At 33.6% G+C, this 10,744-nt stretch overlaps 1 protein-coding gene across 2 annotated transcripts in view; it reads right to left on the reverse strand.

The window, feature by feature from the left end:
* Positions 1–10,744, reverse strand: part of LOC118006303 (cadherin-10) — a 113,458-nt gene that overhangs the window by 51,847 nt on the left and 50,867 nt on the right. For both annotated transcript variants that reach the window (XM_034998932.1, XM_034998931.1), the window contains exons 2-4: positions 3,922–4,216; positions 2,172–2,291; positions 1,575–1,742 (exon numbers count right to left, since the gene is read on the reverse strand). In XM_034998932.1, coding sequence (XP_034854823.1) covers positions 1,575–1,742; positions 2,172–2,291; positions 3,922–4,216 — 583 coding nt within the window. The remainder of the gene's footprint in view (positions 1–1,574; positions 1,743–2,171; positions 2,292–3,921; positions 4,217–10,744) is intronic.

Consider the following 10,744-nt stretch of genomic DNA (forward strand, 5'->3'; position numbering starts at 1 on the left):
TGATTTTAAACAATTCAATTCAAATCATCACTATTATTGGGGCGCCTGAGTGGCTCAGTCGGTTAAGCGTCTGCCTTCGGCTCAGGTCATGATCCCAGGGTCCTGGGATCAAGCCCCGCGTCGGGCTCCCTGCTCCACAGGAAGCCTGCTTCTCCCTCTCCCACTCCCCCTGCTTGTGTTCCCTTTCTCGCTGTGTCTCTCTCTGTCAAAAAAATAAAATAAAATCTTAAAAAAAAAATCATCACTATTATTAATAATCAAAGTTAGATAAAAATAGCATAGAAAAAAAGCAAAATGCTTTTAAACAGTCAAAATAATAGAGTGAATTCTTAGACCCTAAATCCTTCTGCATTGTAGTCTTTAGTATAAAAATATAAATATCACAAAAAGCTACATTTTAATATGGTATCATACAAGTATTTAAGCTAAAACCAAACTAAAATTGGGGGATCAATTTAGAAGTTAATACATAGCAAATTCTAAACTTAAGGACACAGATCCTACTACAGCCTGCATACTACGCCACTTTTTTTTTCAGTTTTGTTTTTTTTTTAAGATTTTATTTATTTATTTGACAGAGAGAGACACAGTGAGAGAGGGAACACAAGCAGGGGGAGTGGGAGAGGGAGAAGCAGGCTTCTCGCTGAGCAGGGAGCCCGATGCGGGGCTCGATCCCAGGACCCTGGGATCATGACCCGAGCGGAAGGCAGACGCTTAATGACTGAGCCACCCAGGGGCCCCTATGCCACTTTTCTAACAACATAAATTTCATCTTGAAGTATAGGATCTTTCACGTCAGCGGGAAATTTTCTGATTCTTGGGAGTGCCCGTTCATTTCTACCAAATTTGTATAAAAAGAGAGAATAAATACATGTATTATACGGTCAGAATCTAATGGTTCCTAACCTATTCTTGATCTCTTTTGAGAATTTGAAGGTTTCATTTTATAACAAAAATAGATCGAAGTAGAAAACAGTAGCATTAAATAGATTTAGTGTTTTATAACTAAATAGGTCAGGAATACAAAATGTTTTAGTATAAAAAAATCTTATAGTATGATTACCATTCCAAACACAGAAATAGTAACTGCAAGTCTGACCCAGTGATATTAAATGCAAGTCTGATTAGTTTGTTAGGTTCTGGCCTCTATCGCCCTTTCTGGCTAAGTCTTCATATTATGACAAATTAGATATTTTACTGAAAAATTTTACCCTCAAGTTAGGATCCTTCTTATTAAATTCTAAGTGGAAATAAACACATTCATTGTAGAAGCAGGGCTTTGTTTTCCAATAAAACATTATTTCCTTTTGCTAACTAAAAGAAACAGTTCTTGGATTACAGTCATAGATGCAGGTTTTGTGATCACAGATCCCCAGCTTCTAAATGAAATATGTCTGAAATATTTAATTTTTATATTTTAGTAACAGTGAATTCATCAGCATATGCACCTTTTCTTCACATTTGTAGCACATTTTCAATGTTTTGAAAATTAGATGATTGACAATTGCTTTTTACTTTTCTCTTTTCAGTCCAAAGCTTTTGCCCTATGGAAAGGACCATGAAAGGCAGCTTACTCTGGGGGAAGCGAGGTGGATTGTCATTTACATCTGTCAGTGTGATGTTCACCGTGGTAGTCCCCGATAAGCCTCCCATCTGGCCGCCCATATCTTTGGCCTGGATTACCACTTGATATTGCTCCCTGTTTTCTCTGTTCATGTTTGGTAAAGCAGTCCTGATGATACCTTGAAGAAAATATAAAAACTTCTGTTATCCTCATTAAAATCTCAACTAGTAGTTGACTAAGACCACAAATTATCTATCTAGTGATTTTTGAAAGACAAAGTATGCTTTTGCTATTAATTTTTATTGTCTAGAAATTGCAGAAGTGATTCAATGTAAATATTTTACCATTTGCGTGGTTTTTCTATTACCTAAAGAAGGTCATATGTGCTATTTAGTTGCCTAAACTCATAGGTAAAAAAAAAACATAAAAATCAGGTATATTTTGATCAGCTCACTCAATCATTCAACTTTGAATTCTTAAATCTTTAAGTGTGGCATCATTATTCTTCTGTAAGTATTACTGTTAATGTTCTTATTTTCCCACCTTTTTTCTACTTATAAAGATCATAAAGACTTAAATGAACAAACACTGATTCATGATTCCTGACCTGTTTCAGGCTCCACAGAGAAATAAGGCTGCCCTTGAAGTATGCTGTAAATAACTCTGGCGCTGTTCCCATAGGAAGGGTCATCGGCATCTGTAGCTGTGACTTGCACCACAGAAGTACCTGAAGTATCCAAATTCAGCTTAGTTCTGCACAGTACCAGAAGGAGGAGCAAAAGCACTGGTTTTCATGGAAGACTTGAATGATTTTTGGCTTTAATAATGACCTCTTAAAGAAATATTTATATATAATTGACAAGAAAATCATATTTATAGTGTTATTACAGGAAAATTGTGAATTCAGCTACATAGTTAGCCAACAGGTATATTTTCATGCATGCATAAGTAATGCTACAATGTATCAGATTATAATAAATGCAGTTACTCTGCAAATGCTCAGGTTTGATATTTAAATTCATTTTCACATAATATATTTGTTTAGTGTAAAGGGCATATCTGATCACAAAGGAGTAGGTGTGCTCTTCTTTCCTCCTGCCCACTAATTAACTGTAAAAATAATTAACATCTGCTCTAGAATACAATTTTATGAATAGATTAAATTCTAAATTTAGAAACAATCCAAGATGATCCCAAGTTCCATGAACTATTAAAAGCTATTTAATAAAGTTCAAAAAATATAAAAGGGCTTTATACTAAAGCAATTGCCAAAGTACTTGGGATTTAGTGAAGTAAATATTAAATAATAATCCCAGAACAGGGGCGCCTGGGTGGCTCAGTCATTAAGCATCTGCCTTCGGCTCAGGTCATGATTCCAGGTCCTGGGATCGAGCCCCGCATCGGGCTCCCTGCTCCGCGGGAAGCCTGCTTCTCCCTCTCCCACTCCCCCTGCTTGTGTTCCCTCTCTCTCTGTGTCTCTCTCTCTGTCAAATAAATAAATAAAATCTTTAAAAAAATAATAATAATCCCAGAACAATGCTTTTGAGAAATGCAGAATTGAAAATGTGCTGTTACAACTGTTAAAAGTATCAGAATTATTTCATCGGTTTATATGACTTCTCCCACATTTGAGAAATAAATCTATTCTACAAAGCTAAATATATATCTCTAAAAAATGTTATCATTGCTTCCTGATAATTATTTTTTTGTCATTCTCTATTTAGTAAAAAAAAAATAAAGTAGTCTGAACTTTCTTTGCTTACAAATACAACTTTCATTTATTTCCAATGAAAAAGAAAATTTCATTATCTTGAATATTATACTTACAGCTTTATCATGCCTTCTGTCTTACAGATTCTACAACCTAAATTTTCAATTCTGTATCAGTATGTGATTGTGGAATTTCAACTGGTTTATTTGAATAACGGATTTATATCAGCGGAGTTTTACATATAATGATTATAATTAAAATATGTTTTAAAATACTTAATATGAAAGAATCAGATACATTACAGCGTTCTGAATGTGCTTATAATATATTTCGTGTCAGAATTTTACACAGCTGTTATACAAATCTGAGTGACAAGGATGTATTTCATAGTTTTCTACTAAAGTTCAGTGGTATTTTCTTGGGTTTTTGAGGGAAGTATCTACTTATTTGTAAAGATTTACAAATCCATAACGTAAGAAATGATTTTTTTTTTCTGACTCATTTTCAACATGAGGAAATTAAATAAGTACTCTTTGGAGGGAATCAAAGAAGATGTCAATTAAATGATCATAGTATTTTAAGAATTTCTTGATAATTATTTTTTATACTTTTTGTATACCATGATAACACTTATAAATGAACTTACCTACAACAGACATTTCTGGAACACTAGCTGTATAAATTTCTTCTGGGAACGTTGGCTCATTGTCATTGATATCATGGATTTTGATCACAAACTCAGACTCTGGTTCTACTGGTCTCAAAGTTCTTCTGTTAATAGCTTGTGCACGCAGAGTATAAAAGGCCTTTTCTTCCCTATCAATTCTTCTTGTGGCATGAATGTCACCTGTTTTTTCATCAATAATAAAAAGAGTACCTGCTCCATCTCCAGATAAAATATATTTGAGTGATCCATCTCCTTTATCTTGGTCTGAATGAAGCTAGGGGAAATAAAGAGCACATCCATGATAATGTCTAAAAGTACATAATGCTGAAAGAATTAAAAGTCTCTCATGTCCCATCACTAAATAATGGGGTCAGTTATCTTAGTTCTTGAAATGAGAGTTGAATAAGTATGAACACACTCATCTATATGTCTTAAACAATAAGACTAGCCTCTCACATATCGGTATGATTTTAACTCTAAATGGAAAAAAGTAATAAAAATAAACCAAACAAGTTCCCCTCTTTGCTTTGCTTGGTAAATAACCATTTTCATAAGCAATTAACTCTTGACAAAGACATGTATCATCAGTCTTGACATGCTTGTGTAAACATTACTTCTCTCATCTCTTTCCGTGAGTGGCAAATTCTTTTACTCTCATATTATTGAGGAAATTCTTATAAATTTATTATTTGTTATTGCATTTCCATGGGAGAATTAGAGATGTCTTAACTGTAAGACAGGCAAAGTTGTAAGAGACATAGCACCTATTTTAGAAACACTATGTATTTTTGGTTCACATATGCACACACACACACAAAAGATTGCCCCACAGATATTTTTGGGACTCAGGGAAAGAGTAAAAATAGATGTCTCTATTTTAAAATTATAAATCATGTTAATAAATTCTACAATAAAATATGCTCTATATAGGCTCCTACCTTGTCAAATCTATCTTCTTAATAACCTCAAACAAGTTTTGTGCAGGAAAAAGGCAATAAATACAAAACATGTCTGTTTCCTGCCCTTTGTCTATGCCCACAACACTTATCTTCCAGAATTCACTCGTCATGTCAAAGAGTGTTGCAGGCATTCATGTGGACATTTCAGCCCACTGTGTCACCCATCCCAGTGCAAATGAGACCCAGGATTCCATGTTTTCATTTTTTATTTATTATTATTTATTTTATTTATATATATTTTTACTTATATATAATATATATATTATTTATTATTTATTTTTATTTTCATGGGCAAATTCCATCTATGTTGTATTTTAATAGATGCCCACTAGGACTGTCCCCATGGTTCAGGATGCATATAACAGTGGGTAAGTCCGGCTTTTGGGTGACTGACCTGAAGGACAGAGCCTCCTTGGACCTAAAAGCAAGCTGGGGATGTCTAGGCAGGGAATAATGGGTCCCAGGTACCTTGAATATAATCTGGAAATTGATGTGTAGGTTCCAAATGTGAATATCCCCTGCTCTCCATGGAACTCTTACCCTGAATGATGGAGCTTAGGTATAGGAGGGACAGAGCACGGCTTTGTAAAATACAAGGATTGTAACTTTTTCTTTAATTGTACCATCCAACCAATAAACATTTTCTATGCTGGGATCATAGTTTGATTATTTGCAGTAAGAGATTATGTTTTTAAAATTTTTATTTTGCTTTTCTATCAGATAAGAAATATGAAAAAATGTGTAGATTTGCTAAAGTTCTATAAGGCATTTATTATAAGTTAGACATCATTGCAAACATTTTTTTTAAAGAATTCATGTAAAATGTAGTCATAAATCAGAATAGGCACAATGAGGTATAACCTAGAAAATTTAAAATTGGAGACAATATCCTTCAATTATGCAAAAAATTAGAGAATTAGATATTTATCTAAATAAGGTTCGGTATTTTGCTTTAGCTTATTTACATCAACAGACATTTTCATCTAATTGCATATATGAATATTAAACTGATTACTTTCTATTTAAAGTAGAATTTTATTTTTTTATTTGAAAGTTTCTTTTTCTTTTTTGGAGCTTATGTCAATGGACTTGGCTGCGGAATCATTTTTACATGAACCTGAACCTGTTTAAAATAAATACATGTTAGAAACATACACCTATAACTAATATGTTGTATTACTGGCTATTGTTGGGTCTATAAAAGCAGTCTACTCTTTAGTTAATGGTTTTTAGTAATTAACATTAAGCCATCAAATTTGGATCAAACTCAGTTTTTCTGATTTCTGGACAAATAACTCATTATTACAGATATAATGGGGGAAAAAAACCCAAATGGATATGCTCTTTAAAGAAAAAGAGAAGTCAGGGAACAAATAGCTTTTTACTGCATTTTTAGCTATTCATAAACAACAAGGTAAGGTTGAGAAACTCAAGAACTATCTGCTGTTAGCTAAAAAGCTCTCAGAAGTAACATATGACTGTGTTGTCCAGGGAACCACTCTCAAAAAGTCACAAGATTGATGCTTTTTAGTAATTGAAAATACACATAGTTGCCAATTGGAACCTTTCCAATTACATGAGTGTGCAACCATGGCAATTTTCCAAATGGCAGATATAAGCATTGCATGTTTCTTATTCTGTCTGGGAATCAAAATAATTCAAGAAAAGATTATTGATATTATTAATATTATTAATCATTTGATCAGATAACTGTGGTTTGAGGCAAACAGTTATGACTTTTATTGTCTATTCATTTTTGTCTATTCACAATTGTAATTGAGAAATATGTGCTTACTCTCATAAGAATCAAGTACTTCTAAAAGTTAATCAGCAATTCTATTCTAGTGCTATGGAAAATTCAAATGAAATTCACAAGACATCTCCAAAACTAGCCCACAGCAGTATGTGAGGCTTTCCTACGGCACTATCATTTAAACTACTGGATAAAGAATGAGTAGAGGTTTAAACTAGGGAAATTTTTGCTTTTTACAAACTGTACAGAACACTAGGTGAATACAGAATGTAGATTTGGAGTGGGGAAGGATATACAGCAAGATGTAAATCATTAAGACCAGTTCTGCTATTCTAATCAGTTAGACATGCAAAAAAAATTGCTAGAATGATGAGATCTTAATTATTATAAAGTTCAATTTTGAAATATGAATCACAGCAGGATTTTTACCTTCACTTATACTATAGAAAGAGAAAATTACGTCTTGTAATTGGGCCCCATACTATGGAAGTTTCCGTGGGATTAGGAAGTTGCACATGGTAGAACAAAATCAGAGAGATGAGGGTTAAAAGCTGGACTGTGATTTGAGGAATCAGAAATGAGTATTAAGGAGGGCACGTGTTGGGGGCGCCTGGGTGGTTCAGTCGTTAAGCGTCTGCCTTTGGCTCAGGTCATGATCCTCAGGGTCCCGGGATCAAGCCCCACATCGGGCTCCCCGCTCAGTGGGAAGCCTGCTTCTCCCTCTCCCACTCCCCCTTCTTTTGTTCCTTCTCTCACTATCTCTCTCTCTGTCAAATAAATAAATAAAATCTAAAAAAAAAAAAAGGAGGGCACGTGCTGTGATGAGCACTGGGTGTTATATGCAACTAAGAAATGAAAGTATTTCTACTTCCTTATAATTAAGGGAAACAAATTAGACCTATGCATTTATAAGTTTTGGTCTTAAAAAGCCAGACTTATAAAGCATTTTTCTTAAACCATTAGAGCTTGTGGAAAAAAAAAAAAAAAAAAAGAAGTATCTTATTTTCTTGCAGAACACTAACACTAGAATAAGGGGCCCAAATTACCATTGGCCTGTGTTAATCAAAATATGATTTAAATAAACATGTTTGGGAACTGGACAAGAAAGAAACTGCAACAGATATTTACTGTAAGGCAGAGAGATGTATTTCTAGACCCCCTGAGACCTGGGGAGTTGAAACCATGTTTGAAACGCTCACAAGACAAGAGCGAACTCATAGCAGGTATGCTGGTATTACTGATTTCTTACAGTTACAGAACGAGACCAGTGGACAAAATTCTTGAATTATATTCTCCTGCTTAAGTGTCCTCTCTTCTCTTTAAGTTGCTCTTTATTATTTTAATTATCCTTCTTTTGTATATTTTTCCCACCCTTACCCTGGTATAATGTCTCTGTTCCTCATTCCTTGTATGTGTGATAGAATTTTATTTCACATTCCGATTCATTTACTAACTAAGTAAAGATCAGACCAGGGTTAGTTAGTCCTTGCAACGATAGCTTTCACATTACTCTTCTCTTTTTTTTTTTTATTTGGATGTTAGGTATCAATACTTGGATTTATTAAATACTTAATTGAACAAAATCAGTTGTTTATGTTACCAAGAAATACGATTATGGATCATGTGCCAAGTAACTTACAGCATCCACATTGAAATAACTTTTGTATTGATTTGACCTTGTGCTATTTTATTATGTGAGACATTAAGTTTTCTTTAAACATAGAAAAAAATGTCAGATTATTGTGGCTTTAGTTCCTCAGTAACACCTGTTCTCCTGTGTGAAACATTTGTGCCACAAATCTTTAAGAAGAATTTTATGTTAATACTGACCTTTTCTTTCCTTGAGGAAAGCCTATTAAAAATTCACAACCTGCTGTGTTCATTGTAAATTCACAAGCAGATAAAGGACATGGCAAGATACATGACAATTAATGAAAATAGAACAACTAGTCCTGTGCTGCACATTTAAAAGTCATTTTCCTATTATTTAACTTTTCTATTTAGATGTAGTTAATTATATAACCCATTTGCTTGTATCGAGTAGCGTGCTTAATAATTAAAACTAAACAATCCATTGATTTTAAAGAAATACTTTAACTACAAGTTATTTAATGAAAGCCTGTTAATTTTAAATGTGGCAGGTTTCCTCTACTTTTACAACATTTCATGTAAAATGTCATCTTAAGGTATTTGTCTAAAACAAAGTTTGTAACCTAAAAGAGGTATTGTGGCTTATCTAGTTTAAGGCCACTTTTTTTTTTTTTTTTTAAGAGGAAGAAACTGAGATATGATCAGTTTGTTTTTTTGTTTTGTTTTTTTTTGTTTTATGACACAGAAGTTAAATTAAAATTATACCTCAGGACAGCTGCTATGTTGGTGGAATCTTTATCTCTTAATATCAGTTCATTTTTATTTTTGAGTTCCTCACATTAAGTAAAGAAATATTATTTAAAAAAAAAACAAAGTATCTATAAGGTACTGGGAATTTAAATTATTTATTTATTTATTTATTTATTTTAGATTATTTATTTATTTATTTATTTATTTATTTATTTATTTGAGAGAGAGAGAGAGATACAGCATGAGAGGGGATAGGGTCAGAGGGAGAAGCAGGCTCTCCGCCGAGCCGGGAGCCCGATGTGGGACTCGATCCCAGGACTCCGGGATCATGACCTGAGCTGAAGGCAGTCGCTTAACCAACTGAGCCACCCAGGCGCCCTTTAATAATTTATTACCAAAAGAATAAGTGATAAAAGATTTTACCTTATGTTCTCAGCCTTGGCTGGAAGAAAATGAACAAGTTTTAAAAAAGTGAAAAACCATATCTGTCAGTACTGCCAAGAAAAGTGATTACTACTAGTTCAGAGGAATCTATGTTGCTGTGTGAGATTCTTTCTCATTCAGAATATAGATACTTTTTTGGATATTAGTAATTGTTGATATTTGGTTCCATTCCAAAAATTGGAAAAAGGCAGCAGAGAAAATTTGGATTATGTTTATAAAATATTAGAATTATATTCATAACAGTTAGACTAGGTATTTTTTTTTTAAGGTTGTATTTATTCATTTGAGAGAGAGAGAGCATGAGTAGGGGGAGGAGCAGAGGGAAAGGGAGAAGCAGGCTCCCGGCTGAGCAGGGAGCCCGATGCAGGGCTTGATCCCAGGACCCTGGGATCATGACCTGAACCGAAGGCAGATGCTTAACCATCTGAGCCACCCAGGCACCTCTAGACTAGTTCTTTGAAGGATAAATTTTGATGAACAAGTCACAAGGTCTATAACATTCACTATCTGAATTTAACAATTTTTCGTGTGTGTGTGCATTGACTTAAAAATATTAGAAACTGTTGAATGGATTTTCTAATGTACAGTGATAATTTTATGCCCGTTGTTCCTTCAAACAGACAATATCTATATTTGTTTTAAAAAAATCCTGAATGTGGCAAATATGCTGTGCTATCCTGGCAGCATCATCATTAGCATTTTGCTCTCATTGCTCTTGTGAGTAATACAATATCAAATGCAAAATAAGACACTGAATCAAATACTTCAAATTTGTATCCAATAAAAAAATAGTAGTAAAGATGGGGTGGCATCAGAAAGCAGCTGAAGGCATATTAAAGCAAGTAAACAGAGTCTGGTCAGAAATAAATACATAGTTATTTTGTTGAGAATGGGTAAGAAGAGGGAAGAGGGATTGCAGATCTTGAACTAGAGGATGAAAAGCTTACAGATTGAGACTGGGCATTATTTTAATATTAATGGTGTAGAAAAAATACAGCCAATTTTTATCAATCCCAATATAACAATTTTTCCTTCAAAAATAGAAATGGAGAGAAGAAATTAAAGCTTATCAATGAAATGGATTCTAAAACAATGATGATCCTTTTAAAATACCCCAAATATATGATTTAGATTGGTAAATACTTCACTGAACAATCTTATTCTGGGACCAGAGGCAAGCATAGAGGATTACATGATGGATGGATAATGATGTCTGCTTAGCTTTGGGTCTGGTAAAAAAAAAAGAAAAGAAAAGAAAGGAAAAGAAAAGAAAAGAAAAGAAAAGAAAAGAAAAGAAAAGAAAAGA

The sequence above is a fragment of the Mirounga leonina genome, unplaced genomic scaffold, assembly GCF_011800145.1.
Source record: "Mirounga leonina isolate KUSES-001 unplaced genomic scaffold, KU_Mleo_1.0 Mir_95, whole genome shotgun sequence".
NCBI lineage: Eukaryota > Metazoa > Chordata > Mammalia > Carnivora > Phocidae > Mirounga > Mirounga leonina.